The sequence below is a fragment of the Ornithodoros turicata genome, chromosome 5 (assembly GCF_037126465.1).
Source record: "Ornithodoros turicata isolate Travis chromosome 5, ASM3712646v1, whole genome shotgun sequence".
In the NCBI taxonomy this organism is placed as follows: Eukaryota; Metazoa; Arthropoda; class Arachnida; order Ixodida; family Argasidae; genus Ornithodoros; species Ornithodoros turicata.
Genome location: NC_088205.1, coordinates 47,211,195 through 47,236,777, shown reverse-complemented (window position 1 = coordinate 47,236,777; position 25,583 = coordinate 47,211,195). Strand labels below are relative to the sequence as shown.

Genomic DNA, 25,583 nt, shown 5'->3' with positions numbered 1-25,583 from the left:
CAGGCGCATCACGTGTTACTTTGACGTCACGAATTTTATTTGCCGTTGCCGCAGAGCCATTCGCCGGAAGCTCCCATTGACGCAATGGCCCAGGGAGAATGGCGGGCGCCCAAAAAGAGCCGCAAAAAAGCTCGGGTAAAGTGCGCATGCGCAGACCCAACCTCCTTCCCCTTCTCTCCTCGGATTTTTCGTCTCTCCTCTCTTCCCCCTACCCCCAGCCTCGTCCATTTTTCTTCGGCGCTTTCTGTAGAGCAACGATCATGTTGTCCCAAAGCAAACAATCAAACAGCGATGGTGTATGCCAAAGCAAGTTTATTTGTTCTCGGGAACTGCTTCGAAAAAGTTACAGTACATATGTTTTCACGTCTTGTAACAGGCTTCAGTGGAGCTTTAGATGCTTCGACATCGAAGGGCAGTTGAGAAGCCAATCGCAGTTCGCACACCGAGAATATAGAGGTATACAGTTTTCGATAACAGCTGGGCCATGTGCGTCGTTGTTGCCGATGGCTGCGGGAGCACTAAAACAAAACAAAAAAGTCTATTGATGATCCGTAACTCTGCACGAAAATCACTGTTATGATAGGCAGTCGATGTTGATTTCGCATTGGAAACACCAAAGCACACTTTTCACAAATGTTCGTAGATCACAGTGAATGAACGGCGGCGACGTGCATGAGAGGCAACTAGCATAACCACACATAATTTGATTAGCGGCATATCCGAAACGCACAAGTTACAGCAATGCACTGCACTATGAAACGCCGCTAACGTACCGAGTGCCTCCCCACATGAAAAAGATTTCCACTACCGGCTGGATTATGAGACAGGAAATGATACCAGCTGGGATTTTTCCCACCTGGAACCGGTCACTTTTCCAGCTGGGAAGAATTTCCATTCCCAGCTGGATAGCAGGCTGGAAAATATTCCAGCAGGAAATGATATCGAGCTGGATATAATTTCTTGTCTCATAATCCGGCCGGAACTGGAAATATTTCCGGCTGAAGAGTCTCCAGTTGGAAATGCTTCCAGTTGCGGACAGATTATACGGCATGATATCCACCTGGAAGAAAATAACTGAAATGTAATGAAAAACAAGACAAGTTCAGGTGAAACATGTATTTTCCGAAAAATGTATGTCTGACAACTACATGGGATGGTTTTACTATTGTGAGAAAAAAGTACGTGCGACGACTGCATCAGACGACTAGAATATTGAGAAAAATGAATGTCCGACGACTATAATATTGCATGAAAAAAAGAAAAAGAATGTCCGACGACTACATCGGATGACTAGATCTGTATCTATCTCTGTATCTATCTATCTAGCACTATTTATATGTTTGCAAGTCGCAGTTTTTTCTTGACGTCCTGGACCCTTTCGCTGACTGTGCGATCAAGTCATGTGCATGCACTGTTATATCTGCACCGTGGAGCTGGCCCCAGTGGGCCAAACAGGCTGAAAAATGATATGCCGTAAGAGACGGCATTTAACTGACCATGGAAAGCACTCACCGTGAATAGCTTCCAATTTCTCAGGCGTGAGCTGCTTGCACGGTCCTGAACTGCCTGCTGTTTTCCCTGGAGCAGCCCTTCCGCTTACTGTTCGGCTTGCAAGTGCTTCTTCCCCCAAAACCACCTGTGTAGCGTCCCTGATGAGAATTGCTGCCTTCTTGTTTTTGAACAGCTTGTGGGCCTGCTCCTTGGTTATAAAAATGTTGTTGGTGAGGTGGAACTGAAAAATACAGAACACAGAGAATTGGCACAATTGGAAACCTTGAAGGGTTTCAGCACAGAAAACTGAAACGAATGCAAAAATGTGCTACAAACATTCTCCTTGGCTTCAAGTTCACAGTCCGAATACGCCATATGCATAAGTTCCTACCATCTGCCGGCCGCAATGAGAAAGGGAACAGCCTCAAGAATCACATCATTTATTCGGTATGATCGTTCAAAAAGGAATTTCTATCTATTTCTTCTTGCTGAGCTATGTTGCCATATGATGAACACAGCAACGAATTGGCCATCTCTCCTTGCTAAGTGCAATAACGAACTGTTTCAAAGAAACTCCATACTAACACGCCCGTCAGTAAACAGAACCATGCAAATGCGTAAGTGGAAAGAGCTATAAGCTGCCCCTTGAGCCATACCCGCGTACATTCGCTTTAGACGCCAGCTTCGCAAATGAGCCAAAGTTTCTGCTCGCCTTCCCACAGCTTCACAGGTAAAATGTATTTGTCTATCGGCTATAACATTTCTCTCAAACGCAGCGTAACTTTTGTTACACTGTTACTGCAGAGAAGCATTCAACTGGTGAAATACGCAAGTGTTCAGTTTTAAGACAGGCGTCTGCAATTTTGTGACGGAACTAACAACTGTTGTGTGTACAGATTATGCTGCCAATACATTAAACTAAAAAGGGGACAAATGCGCTTTGTACGCTCAAGATAGCAACACATTGGTGTTACAATTATTCCCGAAACCTTATAGTCGCAGATCGTAGGTCCATAGTCCCCGCACGTTAACACACAACCAGCTACAACTCCACAGCTGCCTTCCAATGCAAAAACGATCACGTTTGTAGTATCACAAAGACTTCATTGAACTGTAACTTCGACTGACCTGCAAGTCTTAAGATTTGTACTGCATACTCGCCGGTGTTCTCCGCGTCGTCGTCGAGCCAGTACGCCCTGTACGTTGTTCTGCTGTCAAAATAATCTTGATCGACAGGATCGAAGTTGACGATATCCGACACTGGGATCAGAGGCCGACGGTTGTCTGCAATGTCTTCGACGAACCGCGCAAGCGCTAACATGAAAAGCGAACGAACGCGAGAACTGACGCACAACTGCTCTCGACTAGTGATGTGTCGTTCGCGAATGAACAGTTCGGAATGAACGAATCCCTGGCACAAACTGAATGAACTCATTCACTATTGGTGCGCGTGTCGCCATCTATGTTCGCCGCTGTAAAGCAGTGTTGAACGCATGTGCAGTAGTTAGCCAGGCGAAGCTCAGCGCGCGTGGCCCTATCTGATGTGTTCGAACAAATCAGTGAACACGAAGGGACTCGTTCGAAAGATTCGTTCGCGAATCATTGACGCCAGTGGGTCATGTGACCCTTATCATTACTAGTTTTTTATGCGGAGCCTCTAGCGTAGCCACCAGGGGACTGGTTTAAGATTTCTAAGTACTGATCATTACTAAAGACGTACATGAAAAACATGTCCGCCATCTCACATACTAGCCAGAAAGGCCCTTTTCCGGTATACCTGACAAATAACTTGGATTTATCGAGTGCAGATCACCACCAGCGATACGTATAGCGAGCCGATCATTAACAAAAAAATCAGAAAACACATTTTTGATTCTGAATACTTCCACCCATACGACGTCCGCCACAAAGCTCGATATCGACGCGCCGTAGTGAACCAACGCTAAGATTCCAAAGGAGACCAGCAAGAACAACGCAGCGAGTCGCGGAGAACGCAGACGCGCCGTAGTGAACCAACGCTAAGATTCCGAAGGAGACCAGCAAGAACAACGCCACAACGCAGCGAGTCGCGGAGAACCGAAGAACCAGTGCGCCGTTTGAGAGCAAACGATTCCTTTGCTCTTCGATTCAGCTCGCGAGTGAACGGTTCTCTCCTCGTTCTCCTATTCCTTCGATTCAGTTGAGTTCTCTATCGTTCTTCGATCCCCGGCTTTGCGACTCGCCTTCAGTGCTCTCCGATTCATCCCAGATCGTGGGGCTTGGCTAATCACAAACCGGTAAGCTCTCAGTGTGGCCAATCGAGCTCGTGGCCTGTCATATTCAAGCTTCAGAGCAATGCCGACAGATGGTGCCCGCACCGGAATAGTTGAGTCAGGCGCCCACAGCTCCCCATAGAGCCCATAGTTTAAGATAATTCAGGCAACACTGGACATACGACCAATGAAAATGCGTCGTGATGCCTAGTAGCCAACCAATCAGCAACCTCTCAGTTTGGCTCGGCTTTCGGCCGGCCCTGGCTGCCATTGACTTCTACTGGTTTTTATACCTGGCGCCCGTTATTCCAAAATAACTAAGACATTTTTGACAGGCGAAATACATATTTATTGATGCAACGTATAAACTCAAATGTTTGACTCATATATTCACCGTGCGTACAGGACGTTTCCTTCCTTGAATAGACAGTAACCAAACCAAGTTCGAACTTGCAAAGCACACATACAGTCTACTTCTGGAGGCGAGCGAAGTCCACGAGTGCGTGCGTTTCACAGATGAGCATCTTCTTCTCATTCTGGCGATGCACCGTAGGTCACACAGTCACGGGAAATACTTTTGTCGTACGAACACTCTCTTCTTCGTCACTGTATTTGAAAATGCGACAGCGCTCGAAAGTGTTCCTCATGCGTCAGCTCACCAAGCATTCCAGTTCCGACCCGGCAAGAATGTCCGTAGGTCGACACTTTATCGGAGATCAGTACATGGCCAGAGTCACTATACTTCACAAACAAACCCGCGCGTACACTTCCTCTTTGGTCGTTGTGGTCAACCGACATCGGCTAGCCGCGGAGACGCAGCGACCATGCTTGGAGCTGCCCGCCTAGCCGACTGCCCAGACTGCCCGCGAAAAGTGAGCTGTCAGATATTTCGAAACTTTATCAACCAATCCCGGAGTGCGCATCCTCCTTTGGCCAATGGGCATCCGTCATGATGCCTGACGATGTAATACCACGTGACTGTGACGCGATTTTATTTTCCTACTGCCGCAAATGCGGGGAGCTGTGGAGGCCTGGTTGAGTGTTGATTCATTCGACCGCCGGGAACGGCGGAAACACTACCTCGAGCGGGAAGTAAGCTCGATCGTGGGTGGCTTTCGATTCTTTCTAACAGGTCGCAGTGAGTCTCGCTGTTTCCCGTAGACTAAGGTCATTCTTTTCGAAAGAAAAGTGCTGCACAGGTCCATCACCAGTTCTTAAATACATGAGAGGTCCATGGCGAAAAGATTGTGAGAGGGTTGCACTGCTTGAACTAGTTCAGGGCCGTGGTGCAGGCGAAAAGAATGGACCTACTATGAAGGGGACCAAAAAGTAACTATGAAAGTGAATTTGCGTGATCAAAGAAAGCCCTGCCGAGAGGCGGAAGCAAGCGGAAAGTGGACTGAAGAAAATGTAAACTACGAGAGAATTACAGTGCGGCAGAATGAATTGTTTATTTTCTTCATGACAGCGAAAGACGGTCCCATAAACATGCACTTATCGCTTGCAACATCACTTATCGCAGCATATGACCAATATGGCCGGCAGGTGACTGTCAGATTTAACGCGGTAATGTCATGGAACATCATGGAACACACTCGCCCACAAAACAGAACTCTTACTCAGTTACTGTCTGCAACCCTGCACATAAGTAGATGCCGGTTCGCCGTTGAGATCGGTCACGTGATGTTATGACGTCACGGAAAGGTGAACGAAAGAATCTTTTGAACGGTTCAGTGAACCAAACTGAACTGTACGAACGAGTTCACCAAAGTGAACTGGATTGCCCATCACTACTCTCGACAGCTACGAGAAACAAGAGGAAAAAGAAGCGCTCCGCTGTCGCTTCTCTCCCTGTGTGAAGCTCCGCATGAGGAAGTAGTCCGTTCACGGTGCAAAGCACATGCAAAGGCAAAGAAAGTGACCCTTTTATCGAGTCACCGTTATATAACGGGTTGAACACCATATTTCTGTCGGTATTTAATCATCGTTAACTCAATAACTGTTACCTCGCCTTCCAGACAAAAAAGAAAGCAGAATCCCAGCGTAATATGCAAGATCCAGCTGGACCACATACCATTTCCAGCTGGTAGTGGAGGCCCCTCAACCACCAGCTGGTAATCTTCCAGAGAGAAATTATAGTTCCAGGCGGAAAGATGACATGAAGGTGGAAGGGATTTGCATTCCAGCCGGAAAGTACAATTTCCAACCGGTATCAATCATGCAAGCTGGAAACCTTCCAGTGGGAAATTCTAGCTCCAGGCAGAAAAACATTTTTTGGTGCATTCATGATGTCTCCTCCGTCGTTTTTCTCTCTCCTCCGTTCGACCGACCGTTCGGATACTCGCGCCTCAATCAAATTACTCTCGCCCAGTTCTCGGAGACCAATGATCATCCAAATATTTACACATATAATGCGCAGTCAATCAGAGATCTTCGGATCAGCTGCGCCGGTGGCGACAATATTAGGCGGTGGGTTTCGCTTTAGAGCCGGCGGCTGGCCGAGCTCCGCAGCCGTTCGTCCTGCGTTGTTTTTGCCTGTGTCGTGCTTGATTTTCGCTCACCAGGAACGGATATACAGGGTGTCCCAGAAAACGTGTCATTGAATTATAATAAAAAAACTGCACCACCTAGAGTCATGCGGTCAACGGCATTTGTTCCTACTGGGTTTTTGCCACCTCCGGATGTGAATGTCGTGTAACGTAAGTTTAATTATGTACATTTTTGTGAGCTTAAGTCGGAAATTTGCCTAGTAAAGGTCACTTTTTTACCCCACCAATGTGAAGAGCGTGTCTAATTTACTCAAATTAATGATAATTGACAGACATATTCAGGAGCTATCCCATCGGAAAAAATAGCCGAACATCATGCTCTACGGAGGTCGCACAGAATAGCGCACGATGAATTTTTCAGCGCTATCTTTGTCAGTCCGGCGAAAGGAGGTTTGAAACCCTGCCCATCCCGGCATCGCAGAAAGAGATAATGCAGGCATGGCTTATCACGTCCGACTTTCGCTGGGATAATGCTTTCCCTCTCCCAATTTTAGGAACTGTTACTTTTTCTACTATCACTCTGTGGGCTGGCTTCGGAACCTCCTTTCGTCGGACTGCGAGCGATTGCGCTCAAAAAGTCATCGCGCGCTATGGTCCGGTGCTCCGAAAAGCATGATATTCGGCCTATATTTTTCCGATGGGATAGCTCACGAATATCACCGTCAATTATCATGAATTTGAGTGAATTCGGCACGCTCTTCGTATTGGTGGGGTAAAAAAGTGACCTTCCCTTGGCAAATTTCTGAGTTCAGTTCGCAAATATTTGCATAATTAAAATTGGGGTACATGACATTAACTTTACAAGGTGGCAAAAACCTAATAAGAACAAATGCCGTTGACCGCATGATTCTAGGTGGTGTAGTTTTTTTATTATAATTCAATGACACGTTTTCTGGGACACCCTGTATATTAGTGGAGATGGTACCCTTTTTTTCAGTGCCTCAGTGTGCCACATATGCGGGAGAGAGTGGCGTCAGTTTTCATAAATGTCCATCTGTAAGCTTCGCAACCGTAGTACCCGTAATTCGTGCGTATAAAAAGAAACACAAAGCTTTGTTGTCGTCGCAGGGCACTTATGCCCAGAGCCCGCTCTGGTTGAGGGACGCAGAGTCGAGACAACACGTCTTCACACTTCGAGCTTCGAGAACACACTCCTTTATTTCACACTATGTACACGAAACGAAATCGGAGCATTGGATTACGTGAGTTACGATATGCTGCGTTAGGTACGTACAGACCACCCTGCCGAGGAAGCGTACCCTGACCCGTGGTATCCCCTTGCAAGCTATGGTCAATGTGTCAATGAGGGCAAACACACGCACTTGCCGTGTTTATGTCTGACGTGTCACATTGGGCCATCCTAAGTAATGTTTCGCCCTCGACACACAATAAAGCGTCTTCGCGCATACGCTGTTCAGGAGTATGACATTGCAACAAAATAAGATGGAAACACATCCTGACAGAGAAACATTGGTAAACGGTTTGCATAGTACAAAAGTTTAGCTTGCGGTACATAACTCAAACCGTGCCCGTAACGCTATACGAAACATCGTAAATACATTGTCATCGGATTTCTTACACAATGGTTAATAACACTGTTGCGAATAATAGCTAGATGCATAGCAGTGCAACGCATTGAACAACATGTAACACTGTAACATGAAGACGTGTTGTTTCGACTATGCGTCCCTCAGCCAGAGCGGGCTCTGGGCATAAGTGCCCTACGACGATATCGAAGCTTTGTATTTCTTCTTATACGCAAGAGCTACGCGTACGACGGTTGCAAAGCTTACACTTTATTCAGAAGTGGGATTCTACAAGCTCGTCCCTGTCGCCACAAGTGGCACAACGAAGTCGATTCACGATACCACCTAAGTTACGAAGTGACGGTGTAGGCACCGTAAGCACCACTACAAGCACCACCGATGATGCGAATCCGAAGGCGCACGATGACAATGACTCAGAAACTTCAGCTTTGACGGCCGGGCAGTACGTCCAGCAACTTCTGGAATTTATAAAGGAGCAAGAGGCGGAACGTAACCGCGTGATGAGGGAACTAATGGACACCAAAGCCAAGACGAACGAAAGTCCCATTCCACGCACTTTACTATCGGACCTTTCGAAGGAGGTACAAATCTCCAACGGGGAAGGAGACGTGCTCCATGCAGAAGAGTGGCTGGATACCTTCAATGAGCTCTCGCTTCACTGCAAGTGCAGCGACAACGCCAAGCTGACGCTGGTCCAAGCCAAGCTTGTGGGATCTGCCTCGCAGTGGCACCGCACCAAGGTGAAGGTCAAGGTGAAACATGGGAATTTTTTGAGTTGAACTTTAGAAAAATGTTCGCGCCGACGAGTGACCCAGTGAACAAGTTCGATGAGATGAGACGTCGCGTTCACGGTAAGGGCGAGTCTATTTTGGCATATTTCATGGATAAAATGCATTTGTGTACACGTTGCGGATCGACAGATATTCAGAGCAAGGAACAGATCTTGTTAGGCGTGATTGATTGGGCAACTTATCAGATGTTAATGCCAAGGCAGCATGCATGTCTCGAGGATTTGTTGCGTGATTTACGACGCAATGACGGGCTTGAGAGAGAACACAGAGATCATTTGGGGGGATCGAAGCAAGCATCAACATCAGACAGCAAAAGCTACCACGAGCCAGCAGAAGCCTACTCAAACGCGAGGGATGGGAGCTCCTGCGAGCGACAAACAGGGACGTGTCAAAAGTTTTAACTGTTATGAATACGCGAATCATCTAGCAGCAGACTGTCCAAAGGAGAAAATAATAAACTTCTGCACAAAATGCATGCAATCCTGCCACGGCAAGCGAGACTGCAAATCTAAGCCTCAAGATGCGCACCCAAGGCGTCAGGACACTTTGTGTGTAGGAGATATTGGCAAGTCTCTTAGCTGTCCTCTGACACATCGGACGCTCGAATGTAAGAGATATGGCGCTTCGCATGGGCGACAAAAATTCCAGTTATGTTCGCGTCTGCAGCACGCATTTATCCAGTCGGAAGTAAGATCTTCGGTAGGTTGCAACAATGATTGCGCATCTAAAAGTGGTGAGATATGATATATTAAAGTAATCGCATTTGCGATTCGGCCAAATGATGGAAGATGCGGTGGCTCGTTCCGGAGGCAGTACCAAGTCAAAATCTGCCAATGCGCCCACTTGATCGTCCGCCAAAACCGCCTTGCAGGAAGTTGAAGAGATTCAATGGTGGTTTCGCTGGTGTGTATTTCCAGACGACGATGGTATCGCAGGAAGACATTCCCATATCATATGTTATGTGACAACTTTTGACCACGGCAGTTAGCGTCACATCCGATGACACATAGGGAACAGTTGCAGAAACTCATGGTTGTGCAGGAAGCTTCAGTGTCCCATTGCAGGACATAACCGGTGCGTTACGCAAACGTTGTTTCAGCAGCTGTTTGCTGAACAGCGCTGTCAGCAGCGCTGTACTTAACTGAAGTACGTGGCGAAATTTCAATTCATTGTATGCCAAACGGAACAACATATTTTAACTTTCTTAGACCTCAGCATTGTGCCTACAGCCCGTGCTGTATCCTCAAGCTCTATGCTTCTCAGTGAAGAACATGACTGTTTCCGATCAACAAGCGATGAAGTGCTACGTGAGCAAATCTACCCTGCTTATAGTTTGTCCAACAAGTGCAGACGTTTAGTGCATGTTTGTTGGCTACATTTGAAAGTCTGCTTGATTGATGATTACTCCTTATACAGGTGAAGACATGGCTCGACCACTGTTTCTTGCGCCCTCGGCTGGAGATGCTGAATTCAGCAAACCTCTAGTTCACCATTTGGACGTTTTGTTTGGTGGTTCAGAGGACGACAGCCCGTCAAGTACAAGTTTGCAAGATACAGGCCTCCATTCGCTGTTATGCGTAAAATTGTTTGTGCTTGAGAATCATGTTTCATTCCTGACCTCTCTCAAAGTATCAATGCAGGTTTCACACAACATGTGCATGCTGCTCTAACAAATGACGGGTATTCTTAGAGTGACTGTCACTGACCGCTAATATATATATATATATATATATATATATATATATATATATAACTGTTTTGTCTCACGGTTGAAGTTTTATCTTCCAGACATTCTGCAGGACTTTCACGCGTTCAGTAAAGAAGTGGCAGTGCACGTGGATAATACCACCATGTTTACGGGCGGTAAACAGTTACTCTCCTTGTCAAGAGTAAAAAATTAAGCCTCACTTCTGGTTTTAACCGCTATTGGGAACTTGGGAACTGTTCTACAGCTTGACGGAATTGTACGCAGACGTACGGCAGCTGAAAAGTGCGAGGGATTTTTGTATCTCAAATGAAGATGCCGTACTGATGAGTTTACTGAAGCTGTACCAAGACTTTACTTTTTTTGTATCCATAGGGTAATTGTTTCAAATATATTTAAGCAAAGTGTTCTGATCCCTGCAGCGCTTTTGAAGCATGCAGTATATACTCCTGTGAAGGAAGAAGTGCTTGCATGCGTAACGAAGTATTTTGATGTATATGTCACAGCACACGCATGGTGCTCGACTGCACTGAAATCTCTTCCCTGAAATCCCCTGAAAACAAGCATTCCACACTGTACTGTTGTCGGGAATTATGGCTCGAGGAACAGGCTCGGGCGCCGTCATATTTGCAGCACGGTGACAAGAAAACACAATTCATGATGCTGAATCACTTTCGGTTTGACGTATAGCACGCAAGGAAAGGACATGCTCATCACGAGATTGCGCGCAAGCGTGTGACACTTGCTCCTTGTTGGGAACAGGCAGTGTCTGTATGTGTACTTTGAAAGTTTGAACTTGAACGCTGTGCGCCAGCAAGCGTACGCAATGGACTCGTACGCAATGGTACGCTCAGTGGATGTATGTGCGACAGCCTGATAGGCCATTGTGTTTGTAAGATGAATCAAATAAAATGCTTTTCATTACAACAATTTTCAGAATTGTTTTGGAACCACGGAATAAGTCTAGGGCATGCATGAAACCCACTAGACCTAGAAGTCAGTGGTAGCCGGAACCAGTCATGCCAAGCAGAGAGCCGACGGCAAGGCTTCTGATTGGTGGATTGAGGGAGGAGTCGCTGAATTCTGATTTGTCGTGTGGCCAGTGTTGTGTGAACTAGCCTATACTATGGGGTATATGGAGGTTGCGACGGGCTGCCGCTGTCCGCAGGCGAATAAACAATGAAAATATTGAGGAGCCACTTCTTTTAAACAATGTGTCATATGCAACGGCGGAACCTTCCACGAGCGTCACAATTCAAGTTTCATGATCCCGCGCACAGGCCAACTGATGGCTTTACGTTTACGGTGACACGTGTGTAACAACGTACTACACTCTTAAATGAGCCTTTGATAGTTGCAGGGCCTAAGTCTCTGCTGTGACTCTTTCCAAATGCTTACCTTGATGCAGATAAAGTGTCGCACCAACCATATGTATCACGAAAGCGTCACCATTTTCAGAGTGCAAAGCCAGTTTCAGTCTCGCAAATCAGATAACATGTGTAGGTAGGAGAACCGAATGCCCATTGCAAGGCAAATATAAATGGTAGCGAAGGCGGGAAAAAATACGAAATCTGTGTTAGCAACCCTGCGCCCTTCATGATACACATGCGAGCGTGGTTGCTGAGGGGCAAACTACGAAGGTAAACAAAAATACTTTAATCGGAGGTGCGAATAATATGTGTACTAATGCAATATGCATGTTTTAATATAGCAATTCGCGCGGTCTGCCAGTAATACGTAAGATTATAGACAGAGCCGAGTACGCTTCCGGTTCCTGTCCCTCTCCATGTTGTTAGCTACGAGTTTGCCGTACGTTGACTGCGCACTTTTTGACTGTTCATAGCCGTTTTCTTCTTGATCGTCGTCTTTTCAATTTCAAACCACCAAGTCCAACATGGGACATTCCTCGGAGGAATGCCACATTTCAGCACAGTAGCCAGCTATTGCTTTATTTGAGTGTCAAGAATGTGGACAGTACTGACTTTGGAGCTGTCGGTTCCTCTTCCTGCCTTTGCGACGTTTGTGGGTGCGTGTGAGGAAGCCTTCAAAACCAACGTCAAGACATTCCTCACCTCCCAAGGGGTCAGGTCCAGGCTGTGTGAAGTGTTCGACACACTTGTGCCAAACACATTCAGTTTGTGTTTTTCATCGGTGTGTGATGATCTATTCCACTTTTTCTGAGGGTACGACTGTTCTGGTTTGCACGACAAAGGAATGAGGAAGTACGAAGTAGTACGTTACGTCAGAAGGCACTGCAGCAGGCAGCGAGACTAAGTTCGTTATCTCTGCACGTTGTTCTGATGCAACCAGAAGTTTTCTTTCCATGCAAAAGGATATGCATGGTTCTGTTGTCTATCCAGTGCTTTCAGTTGTAACCTAGATTACACATGATCTCTACTTGTAATTCTTTCACTCCTATGTAGTATACGATTTGTCAAAGTGAACTTTTGCACATAGCTCCTTACTGTGTTATTTGTATTTTGACAGCCATGCAGAGTTCAGTAGTCTGTGCCTATTATTTATATGTTTAGTGTATGTACACCTGTGTACATAGATACCTAACATACATTTTCTATTTTGAATCTTCAGCAGTTCGCCTATTCTTTGATACGTATTACGTGTATACATGTGTACATAGATCCCTAGCACGTAATTTTATATTTTGAATCCTGCGCTGAGTTCAGTAGTTGTGTGCACAACCGCCAGTATGTAGGCGCAGTTATGTGCAGAGCTAAGCACCTTGTGCAGCTTGAAAACATACACCACATGCAAAATGTGCACAAAATAGCAGAAGCACAGAACATTGTCGATGCTTTGACATGCCTTTAATACAAAAACGCTGTTGTAATCAAAGTAGTAGTAGTCATCAGCAGGTTGTGTACACACTGAACAAGGTTGTCATTGCTGGAAGCTGATTTTATTGTGTCTGTTTTGCAAGATAAAGTATCACAGACTTCTAAACTGAGCTAATGGACTTGTGCCTTCTTACTCCCCCATAGCATTCGTTACATTGCCAAAAACTGTGGTCAGACACAGCACCACACAGTATGCAAATATCATATAATGTGATCTTCAAGTGCAAATATGTTCACTTTGTACGAGATATATGTGGAAAGTTCCAGATGTGCATGAGGACAGCTATAGCAGCATGCATTGAACGTTAAGGCCCTGGGCCCAACCTGTGTTTGCTGGAATTTTGTGCATTATTCTTTCGTGCTCATTCAGTACATGGACTGTCATGCTAGTTATTTTGCACATTATTCTGTCGTGGGTATTTATGATGAAAGATGGAAGTCACTGAAAAGACACTGTGTTCCAGCCTCAGAACATCAATTGTCTCCTGTGGGTATTTATACTGTTTACATGGCGAATTTACCTGTGATAAAAGAAAGAAAGCCCCCACCTGGTCTCCTGTGTCCTTTGTTGCACGCATGTCGCTAGTGTTGATTCTTCTCTGTTTACAAATTGTTTATGAGTTTTTGATCTTGGAGTTGCTTTCAACAGCGATTGTGATATTCCGCGACTCGACATCGCGATGGAAGGAAGGCGCAGCGCGAGCGCCCGGCCCGCGCTATACGTAATGGTGACGTCATTATGAGGGAATTTGTAGTTTGCCCCGCAACGGATGGATGGCGCTGACGGTCTTTATCATGGCCGCCCTTGAAGACGTGGTGGCCAATGCAGGCTTCGCTATCATTTATATTTACCTTGCCCATTGCCTAAGAAGGGCGTATTGTTAAGATAGTCCAATAGAAACCGGCCTATGAACGCGTCTGGAACACTCTTCAATATCATTTTCAATGTATGTATCGACGAAAAATTAACTGGATATCCTTCTTAATGTTCTTTTCAGGATATCGTACAGGAAGTCTTGAAATGTAGTCGTAGGATGTAGTAGTAGGATGATAGTAGAATGTAGGAACGGCGTTTTTTTTTTAGTCTACGCTACGAAAAACAAAGAGCAAATAAGAAGAAATGGGGTGTAACGATGACTTTTACAGTCTTTCTCTACTTTTTCTGTCCACCTTTACTCTGATCACCCCGCCTTAGTCTTCCGGTACTCTTTACCCTGCTATGACGACTATGACGTTGCCATACCACGCTGAATACGCAGGTTCTCGTCCGTTGACTACCTGTGCTCCCAAATCGCGGCTTGTGAGTGATTTCCAAAGTACCTATATGCGTGTTAGTGAGCCATCCTTTGTCAGCCCAAGTCTCAACGTCTGTACGCCCGTCCACACAGCCCCTCTCAGTGTGAATTCGCCCAGGGCGACGTCATGCATAGGGTGTGATCGTTAAAAGGGCACTCTTCATCAATAAACAAAAAACTAACAAAATAGCGTAAGTGAAGGACAGTAACATGATTTTACCCCGCATCCATGCTGAGTAATTTCTACTCCCTTGCAGGGTTAAGTTCACCCCTGGGCGACAGTGTAACACGCTTTCGAAAAAAGGAGTGAACATTACCCTAAAAAGAGTGATCTCAGTGACAAAGATTGTACACTGAATAAGAGTTAGGTATACTCTATTTTTGCTTAGAGTGTGGCACCTGAACCCACAACATACGACACGTACTTGTGGCATGAACCCAACACCAGGGCCAGGAACAAGTCCAGTATTGAGCTTCTTTCCAAAAATCCGGACAACACCTTTGTTTGGTCGTTGCAGACCAACAACGCACCGTAGTAGACTCGTCTTTCCACAGCCACTCGCTCCCAGCAGTCCATAGCTTAAAGAAAAAAAAAAGTTTAACTTCTGCTGTGTCCAGTAATAATTTTCTAACCTGGTTTGAGAGGAAACGTTAGAGAACTGCACGGCGTGAGAATATTTTCGGATTATCGGGATTACGGGAACTTTTTCAGGCAGCAGACATGAATATTTCCACACAATTTTAGTTTCAATTCATTGTATTTATTTATTGCGATAAATTTAATAAGCAGGGGTAGATAATCTGCATTGACTTTCAATGGACTTTCGTCGGACTCAGTCGTAAGAGGGCAGGCCGAGGGAGCGGGGGGATGAGTTAGCAACATGGACCCCTGACCCCTGCGCCGACTTTTTTCGCGATTTTTCCGCGCGCGCAATGGGTGGCGCTCGGGTGGAGCGCTGCTCGCGCGCTTATCAGTGGGCGGCGCGCGGCAGGAGGGCTGCGCGTGCGCTTACCCTCGCACATTTTTCAGCTTGGGCCGACTTCACTCACAAATTTTTCCCCATACAACAGGTGTGCAGTAGGCGGTTTACATGCAAGCATAGACATGCAAAGGATAGCCATACACAAAAGTACAAGTCAAAATATATTTATTAAAGCCAATGCTGTAATGCCGATCTGTGAATGGGGAAAAGGGCAGGCCGAGGGAGACCGGATGAGAAATTCAGGCACACCCGCCAGGGCAGCGCCGGCAGTACTGGAATGATACAACTTAACGAGCAACTTGATACCTTCCTCCTCTCTCACCCCCCCTGTTACCCCCAATTTTCAGTTTCCACCCCACCCAATTTTTATTTTTTATTTTCGATTTTTTCACTTAAAATCGCTCATACACGCATAAGAATGCGATAATAGAGCGTAGAATATACTTTTCAATTAATAAATTCAATGACTATTCATTCCAACGAGAGAGAGAGAGGAGGAAGGTATCAAATTATCGTTAAGTTGTATTTTTCTATAATGAGACACATGAACAGAAGCGCACATATGCATAAATACACTTTCGAAACTCATTTAATAATTCAAGTCATTACTATACACATTCAATTTATTAATGTGTCAGTCCAGGATCGGTAACAGCATCAGCCCATGGCCGCCGCCATTTGCAAAGCGTCACACCAGGCAGGTCGGAAATCATCACGTCGGGTGGCAGCACCGCTGTCATCATGGTGACTTCCGTGGAATGCAGAAAAAACAAAACAAAGAAGCGCTAACGAGGGGAAAACACGCGCCAAAGCAGGCACACACAAGATTTTCACGATCGCGAACATGTGTGGGCATGCACCGACGAGAATAGCAACAAGGGAATTGCCAACATGTTTGGGCATGCACGGACAAGAATAATAACAACAAGGGGAAGACTTTCTGCTAATCGCAACAAGGTAAATCGCCAAACATACACTACTCCAATACACGCTGACAAGTAATCGCAGTTAGGGGGTAGGTAAACGCGACAACAAGAAGAAGAAGATGGAGGAGATGGATCATCAGTGTCACTCTGTGACTGAAGAAGACTGCGTGTATCTGTGTGTGTTTTTTTAAATACGTGTTTCTTACACTCCTTTCGTGCAGATTACGAATGGCTACTGACGGGAGATCTGCCCTTGGTCCTAACCTTCAAGCCTCCTCCGAAGACGTTCTTTTTGCGGATTGGTGATCAGCTGAGAACCTGTCGTTGCGGTGGACTCAGGTCGAGAAACCCCAGCCATTGGTTAGACTCGAGCCTTCGCCTGTATTTGGGCTGTCTTCCCGGTTACGAAACCAAAGCTGGAGGCTAACTCTCTCTCTCTCTCACTCATGTAACCTCTCACGATAAATAAAAAAAAGGTTGTCTACTCTCATTCATGTCTCAGTCATGACGCAGAGCAGCGGTTTGCAACCTTTGTGCAAATGCGAATGTATCGGGACTTGCTACGATTACGCGATTATATTCACAGTGATGGCTGCGAGGGTGAAGCGCAAATGCCTCTCAGCATGGAGGAAGCGAGGGGGTTCAGGGACACGAGTTCCAAGATTTCGCTCTCGTACATTTGTTCTATGGGAAGGTGACCGTACCGTCCTTGTCGACGCACATGAGCTTGGGACACTCGGAAATCAAGAGGACAGTGACCGCGTGCGGAAGGGCTTTAGCGAAACGTAATTGCAGGCGAACGTTTCCTTTTCGCCACTCGTTCAAATGCGAAGAAGAAGAACACTTGTCCACGTCCAAGTTGAAGTAGAGAAGGAACCCGTTCGTTTTAAATCGGTCGTAGCTGTACTTGAAATGTTTTTCACCCAGTTCTTGCAAGAAGTTAAAGTAGGGAATGTTGACGAGGTCGTTCTTAAAGTCGTACTCGGCTCGCACTTGCTGACCGTCCACGGAGAACATCGAATGAGACAGGTCGTAATGGCGGAATTTGTAGGGGTTCGACTGGATGTCTCCGAGAAAGTCGGACGTGGCGAGCAGGACGACGCATAATTTGGAAGGCACCCTTTCGGGATAAACGTTTTCAAAGTGAGCGTCCAAGCTCCCGGCACTCAAACTCCTTTAGTTTCCACTTAGTTCCACTTAGTTCCACTTAGTTCCACTTCCACTTAGTTTCCACTTTAGTTTCCAATCCGCGTAAGACGTAGATAGCAGGTGTGCTCTGAAGGCGCCGCTCGTATTCAAAAAACAGGGAAGGTGCTAGCGTCACCTTTTTCAAGTGTAACGTCATCTCTTTGATGTCCACCTCGTAATTGTACGTCTCCTTGTCGTTGGGCGCCGATATGAGTTTAAATTCGTCGTTGTTTAACAGGAAAATGATGCAAATATCGACGGCAGGTACCATCAGTCGCGGCTGTTGGAACAGGTCCGTATTGATCTGTCCGACCAGGTTAAAGTATTTCCCACCCTTCGTCGCTTCGTAACGTTGTTTCGGACCGGGAGACGAGACGTCGTAATCGTTCTTTAAATGTTCGTCGTCCTGGACAGAGTCCAGCCGCATGCACTGTATCTTGAGCCAGGGGCGTGGAATGAAGCACGACGTCCAAAATACTCCTGTAGGCGTACAACTCGTTGGAACTGACGAGCTTGTTGTTCGCATAAACGGTGACCATCTTAAACATGCCGCTCAACGGATGGTTTATTGGGAAAACGACATCTTTCTCGTCCATTACTTCCCCGTCGTCGCGAACAATGCGCACGGTCAAAGACACAAAGCTACCGTAGAGATCCAAGTGTGCCCTTTGTAAATTTCGAATACAAAACTCGATCACGGAATTACTTACTCCGTTGACCGGATAAAAAAGTTGGTACGAAGTATCTTCCACTCCGTATTGAACAGAAGGGGGGTCGAATATCATCACGTCACTCGTAAGACAGTGCGGTGACCGTTGCGTCTGTATTTTTCCTTTCGTTGACGTCATGACGGGGGCGTAGTGGATATGTGACCCTCTCGCTCAAAAAGAACCAAAGGTGTCTGCAGGTGCTTCGACAGGTATGGCTTTTTGTTGTCTTTTGCGGCGTAGCTTCCCATCGTTCTTCCCCGAGCCCTGCATGGAATCCAACACGTCTCTCCCCGTCGCAATGGCCGTTTTTTTTTACTGCGCGCGATATTCCTTCGCCGTCGGCCAAATTCCGCGCCAAGCGCTTCAACGTTTTCTTGGCGATAGGTTTTATTTGTTGCCAGATGGGTACAATAAATTTGGATATGCTGCTCAACACATCACCTCCGCGTTGGAAAAGGGGACCCGTATACACGGGGATTATTTTTGAAGAATTACGGTGCATATTTGAAATGCAACGTTAGATTGGTTCTACCTTTAGATCGCAACGGTAAACGTCTTCCCGTTTCGTCTGCGAGAACGATCGTCACTGAGGGAATTTCGAATTGAGACAGGTTAAAATACTGGATGTTATCTAACGTGTAGGTAACGACGTACTTGTGCTTGTCTCGTAATAAAAGGGTAGTATTTTTAATATCGTTTTTTTTTTCGCTCCCCAAGTAGGTGGGTTCCACGATATCCGTGTAGACGATTATGTTGTGAAATGGGGGTTCCAGGAGTACCTCCACTGAGCTCGTGGCATCTTCCTCCTCCTCCCCTGTGCACAGGGTACGCGATTCGAAACCCAAAAGCACGGCCAGGTACTCGGAAAGTCTTAATGTGGTGGTGCCCTCGGAAAGTGGAATTTTACATTTCTGTTCGGCTCGATCGAAGCTGAAGTGCACGCGTTCACCAACGCGTTGGTTTACCGCATCCAGGAGTGCTTGGGGTGTAGCATAATAGCCGGGAGGAAGATGTACTTGCAATGATCGAGGAATTTTCGTCTTGATCACGAAAGAAAATTGACGCGTTACAGCGAACGAGGTGCGCAGAGTTTCTTCGTGCCCCTCGACGGGTGTGAACTGTAGCAGCTTTAAAAAGGGTTCTGAAATGTTCAACTCTTTCGGTGTTTTCAGAGAGTACACGTTATCCGCGAATTCAAGCGTTGCTTCCAGCTTGTGTGATTGGAAATACTTGTTGAGTGTGTTACGAAGGGACGTTGTTTGCGAATTCAATGTGACGTCGCCGAAAGCAACGGGTACAGCGTGCTCCAATAAGACTCAGGTGGCTTCGCGCTCGCTCATTTTGAGGGGCTTCACCGCACGACCTGATTCGCGTGATGCCAGTAACGAGTCGAGCGCCTGTGCGAGCCGAGGGTCCAGTTCCACGGCTTTCACGTCTTCGGGTAATACAAAGTCGTATCGCGATTTATTGTACACGAAAGAAACGTTAAATTCTGAAAGGGCTTTTCCCAAATCCCTCTCCAGATCCGAGGTGACGCGAAAAGTTCTCCCGGCTTCGACCGTGTCCTCGAAAGAAACCTCGATTTTCGCATCTTGCTTTTCGTATCCGATATTTAAAAACTCGTTGCTTATGCTGAGATCCATCAGGCCGACTTTATAGCGATCCGAGAGTTGAAGGGGAGTATCGAAAGCTACCGTGAAGGCATTGAGTTTATTCGAAGGAAACTTATCCATGCTGGCGTTCGAGAGGAGGTGGACGTAGATGTCTGACGTCATTTCCCAATCTTGACCACTTCACTGCTCGGAACCCAACTGTCGTGTTCTTTGTCGTAACCGAACCAGCGAACCAAGGAGAAGCTCCGACTGTTCACTTTCTTCTTTCTCAGCACTTTCGTTACAGGCCAAGGTTGGCTGGCGTCGCGGGTTACGACGAGTACCTCCTCCGGGTAGAAAGATCTGTCTACTTCCTTAACCCGGTAATCTTCCAGGTGCACGACGGGAGGGGAGGTGTCTCTCAGGCGGGAGACGGTGAAAATCTGAGGCGACCAACTCCCTTCCGAGCTCTTTTGAAAACCTTTTCTGTGCAGTAGGACCCTCACTTTACCCCCACTTTCAGCTTCTTTTTAACGGAGGGTACAACGGGCTTCCCATTTATTTTATTGAACAGTTCCAATTCGTTTTCGGGCGTGACTTCGGACGGGCTGATGCCCAACGTCTTGTGTTTGGTGGTGTTGTAGTCGCGCACGATCTTGGGAAGCGCAGAAACGAAGTGGTATTTTCCGGTTACTCTAAAATAACTGAATATTCTGTCGCGCAAAGTCCGTATGACCTGTTCTGCCTGTGATGCTTTGATTACTGGAGAGAAGGTGGAATATATGTGGACTTTCTTTTGTGCCAGGCACTCCTTGACGGTCTTGTTGTAGAATTCCCCTCCTCTGTCGCAAAAGATGTGTGTAGGCACGTTACCGCTCCGAAAAAGTCGCATCATGGCCTTTTTCATTTCGACAGGGCGTTTCGTCTTTAGCGGGAGGGTGCGCAGAAAACGGGAGAGGGAATCAATCGCCACGAGAATGTAGCGGTAGCCACCGTTGAACTTCTTGTGTTTTGAAAAGTCGGCGAGATCCATTTGCCACGCGTCGTTGATCTTGAGCGCGATGATGCGTCTCCTATTAAACTTTCTTCTTAATTAACGAGTTCGTAAACGGAGGAGTGCCTGATGGGCTTGCCCGACACGGAGACACAACCCTCGCGATCCCAGGAAATAACTTTTTTTAATTCCGAGACGACCGTTTCCGCTTCCTCTTCGTCAACCTCTGGAGAGAGGAGCGAATAGTCAAAGTCATTTGTAGCGTCGGACGCCTTGTTTTTATTGTCGTAGGGATCGAATCCGTACTGCTTGAGTATGCGGTACAGTGCCCGCAGTATGAGTTTCACTTTGACGTCGTCACTCTCCTTCGAAGAAAGAATATTTCCGAATGAACTGGTCACTTCAATTCACTTGGCCATTGTCGAAAAGGTTCAACACGGCGGAAAGCAGGAGAGGAACCACCGACGAAAGAACGCCCTGCCCTCGCTGCTGAGACAGATAGCGCTTCAAACGAGCGCTTTACGAGCCGGCGTAAGAAGCGTTTGTGCTTCTTCAAACGCGCGAACGTATCTGGAGCCAACGACACTTTTCCGTTCAATACATTGAGACAAATTTCGGAGAGGTGTTTCATGTCGGAGGAGGAAGAACGTCTCAAGACGTGACGACGGCGCGGAGGGGTAAAATGGAAAGTACTTTGAGTAACGTGAGATGAGGACGGAGATTCATTTCGGAGCGTAGATATATTGACGTTCACCCGGAAAGATATTGCTACGCAACCTGTGGTCCTCGTGCGTATAGTTGTGAAGATCCACGAGTAAATAAGTGGGGGTGACGACATCGCTTGTTTATATGCGTCCAAATAGCTGTTGCCTCAAATGTTCCACCTGGTGGACGCTGCCCACGGTGCGCCACAGGACGACGTAACTGCCGTTGTAGGATATAGTTCTAAAATGGCTACTGTTGAAAAAGATGTTTTGTACGAGTAAGAAGATCGACGCGTTGGCGTGGTGAGAACCCCGAATGAAAAGATCGGTCACCTCCTTCATGGAATTGGTGTCGGTCATATGATCGTCGACGACGATGAGCGTGGCGCGCGACGTATCCCACGTAAATAAATTTTACGTACGTAAAATTACGTAAATTAATTCCCACGTAATTTTACGGTAAATTTTACGGAGTCCCCAAATTCGTCCTGCATGCTCGGCGAAGCATATTTCTGCACGTAGAATATTTGCGAGGGAGGCTTGTCCACGACGTTGTTCAGGTTCCTCAACACGTTCGTTACAAATGTGGATCTACCGCACATGGAGGGGCCACTTAAAATACAACGAAAAGGATGGCGGAAACGAAAAGGTTCGGGGGTAGACATGACGCGTGTGCACACGTTGCGCGAAGAAAAAGAAGAGACAGACTCGTAGAGAAATACATCTCTTTTATTTACACGTCGTCGTCGTCCTCTAGGTCCGAACTGCGTTCCCAATACAGATTATCCAGACTACAGGTGGACTTCTTTCTCGTCAGTCTGTCCGCCGCTAAAATGCGGTCGAGCGTCTTCATCCTGTCCTGACACATTTCTTGACGTGCTTGCAAGCATTCCAGGCGGTGGACTTGAAAAGCTTCCTCCACGATGCCGCGAATAAATTCGCGACGGGCAACGACGGGAAACGCAGGAGAATAAACCACACATGGTATTTTCCAAGTATTGGTCTGAATGATAACGCGCGGATAGCGCGCTCTCCCTTTGTACGGCGCTTCCAAATAAAAAAAACGTAAAGAAATGGGCGTCAGAAGGAAAGCGAATCCACCAGCACCACCACCGTGCTCGAAGCGCATGCGGGAGACGTGAAGGGCGACGAGACCAAAACCGAAACGTCCGACGGTAGACGTGGTGGCGCTGCGAGCGCGCGCGTGTGACGTGTGCTCGGCCATCCGCCGGAAGCTGCCGTTTGCGCAATGGTCCAGGTAAAATGGCGGGCGCCCAAACCACGTGATCCCCAGGAGCCACTCACAGTGTCTCCGCTGGCCAGCGCGGGAAAAAAGCTGGGGCCCAGTGTGCATGCGCAGACCGACCTCCTTTCCCAACCTCCTTCCCCTTCTCTTCTCTGGTTTTTCGTCTCTCCACTCGTCCCCCCTACCCCCCCAGCATCGTCCGTTTGTCTTCGGCGCTTGCTGTCTTGCTGTAGAGCAACGATCATGCTGTCCCAAAGCAGACAATCAAAAAGCCGTGGTGTATGACAAATCAACTTTATTTGTCCTCGGGAACTGCATCGAAAAAGCTACAGTACATATCTTTTTACGTCTTGTAACAGGCTTCACTGGAGCTTTCGGTGCTTCGACATCGAAGGGCAGTTCAAAAGCCAATGCTGAGCTCGTCGTTGTTGCCGATGGCTGCGGGAGAACTAAAACAAAACAAAAAAATATATTGATGATCCGTAACTCTGCACGAAAATCACTGCTATGATAGGCAATTGATCTTGATTTCGTATTTGAACACCAAGGCATTTGTCACGAATGTTCGTAGATCACAGTGAATGAACGGCTGCAACGCGCATGAGGGGCAACTAGGATAACCACACATAATTTGATTAACGGCATATCAGAAACGTACAAGTTACGGCAATGCACTGCACAATGAACGCCGCTAACGTACCGAGTGGCTCGTAAATGTTGTACGTAATACACTTAACGTGATAAACCTACATTACTTCCTTCAGTCACAAAAAAGTAATCAAACTTGTCTTACCGTTCACCTGCAGTACGTCGGAAAGCGTGCAGACTTCCTCTCTGACGATTTCTGCGTGCTTTGGACGTTTTTCTTTCTCCTCCGTTCGACTGCTTCCGTTGTTGAGCGGTTCGCCAGTTCGCGCGTTCGGATGCTCGCTCCTCAGTCAAATGACTCTCGCCCAATCAGCGCGAAGGAAACTGACGCCAGTTTTTTAGACCAATGAGCATCCAAATATTTATACATATATTGCGCAGCCAATCAGAGATCTTCCGCGTACGCGCGCCGGTGGCGACAATATTTTGGAGGCGGTGCGTTTTGCTTTAGCCGGCGACTGGCTCCGCGAAGAGGGCGCCAGATTCAGTTTTCTGTTTGCCTCTCGTCTGGTGCGGACGTCTGGCGCGTCGCTCGTATCGTGACCGTTGATGTGATGGTGAACTCTTTAGTCATGTAAAGAAGATGGAGGGCGGTGTGTGTGCATACAGATAGGCTTCGATGTCGGTGAGTTGTCGTTTTAATACTACTTCTTCACTGTTAGAAGAAAAGGTATATGAAAGGTATAAATAAGGTCTAGAGTACGGCATTTATACCTCATCACCACTGTCTATACCCTGTTTAAACCTGTGTAAGGTACAGATCACTGATTCCATACCTTCTACGACAGCTGAGGGTATAAAAAAGTACTTGTATATTACGTTTGTACCCTCAGCGTTTTGTATACCTTTTCTTCCGCAACATCTGGGATCACATTAATTTGTGACGGCGGTTATATCATCTCAGTTAATTTAAAAACATAGTCACTAATACAGTAGCATTCTAATTATATTGGGGAGTGACATCTTGAAGCGAGTATTTGATCCCAAAATAAATAAATTTACACGCCCTCACTTCTTAAGTTGCTTCCCGGGCGAAGGATGGTCTCCACCATGTGTAGCCGCGGTGTGTTGTATATGTATCTGTTCTCCAGCGAATGCCAACTGCTCCTGGAAATATTTTTCCTAATATTTGTTGGTGTTGCTTCTTGGATTCAAATTTAATGCTAATTGTTACTTAATTTCTTTCCTCTCCGATTCACATCCATGCTTTGTGAGTTTGTGCGCGAGTGTCTCCAGGTATTTTCTTTTTTTTGTTATCGTTTCTTTGGTCCTTTTTTTCTCAATATTTCTGGAAAGCTGCGCTGGGAAGCCGCCACTCGGATATGACGCTAAAACAAATCGAATATTACCGTTTTCTTCAATTATGCCACAAGGTCTTCAAAATATACCCTCTAGAAGATATATGTTTATACCCTGAGGTTCAAATAATATACCTTCAGGGAGGTATAAAGATAGTATACCTTGAGGAAGGTATAGCGTTTATACCTCAAAAGGTATGCGCCCTGGGACAAGCCGTTTATACCCCAAAAAGGTATAGATTTTTCTAACAGTGTTCTCCTGTTGTCGCGTTTACCTACCCCCTAACTGCGATTACTTGTCAGCGTGTATTGGAGTAGTGTATGTTTGGCGATTTACCTTGTTGCGATTAGCACAAAGTCTTCCCCTTGTTGTTATTATTCTTGTCCGTGCATGCCCAAACATGTTCGCAATTTCCTTGTTGCTATTCTCGTCGGTGCATGCCCACACATGTTTGCGATGGTGAAAATCTTGTGTGTGCCTGCTTTCGCGCGTGTTTTCCCCTCGTTAGCGCTTCTTTGTTTTGTTTTTTTCTGCATTCCACGGAAGTCACCATGATGACAGCGGTGCTGCCACCTGACGTGATGCTTTCCGACCTGCCTGGTGTGACGCTTTGCAAATGGCGGCGCCCATGGGCTGATGCTGTTACCGATCCTGGTCTGACACATTAATAAATTGAATGTGTATAGTAATGACTTGAATTATTAAATGAGTTTAGAAGGTGTATTTATGCGTATGTGCGCTTCTTTTCATGTGTCTCATTATAGAAAAATATAACTTAACGATAATTTGATACCTTCCTCCTCTCTCT

General features: G+C 46.5%; 1 protein-coding gene and 1 long non-coding RNA gene across 3 annotated transcripts in view; both read right to left on the bottom strand.

The window, feature by feature from the left end:
* LOC135394429 (ABC transporter G family member 20-like) overlaps positions 1-25,583 on the bottom strand; it is a 383,626-nt gene that overhangs the window by 259,759 nt on the left and 98,284 nt on the right. For both annotated transcript variants that reach the window (XM_064625169.1, XM_064625170.1), the window contains exon 3: positions 14,911-15,064. In XM_064625169.1, coding sequence (XP_064481239.1) covers positions 14,911-15,064 — 154 coding nt within the window. The remainder of the gene's footprint in view (positions 1-14,910; positions 15,065-25,583) is intronic.
* Positions 368-2,842, bottom strand: LOC135394430 (uncharacterized). The gene is made up of 3 exons (XR_010422896.1): positions 2,620-2,842; positions 1,513-1,732; positions 368-518 (listed from the first exon to the last, which is right to left on the bottom strand). It is a non-coding gene; the product is annotated as an uncharacterized LOC135394430 (long non-coding RNA).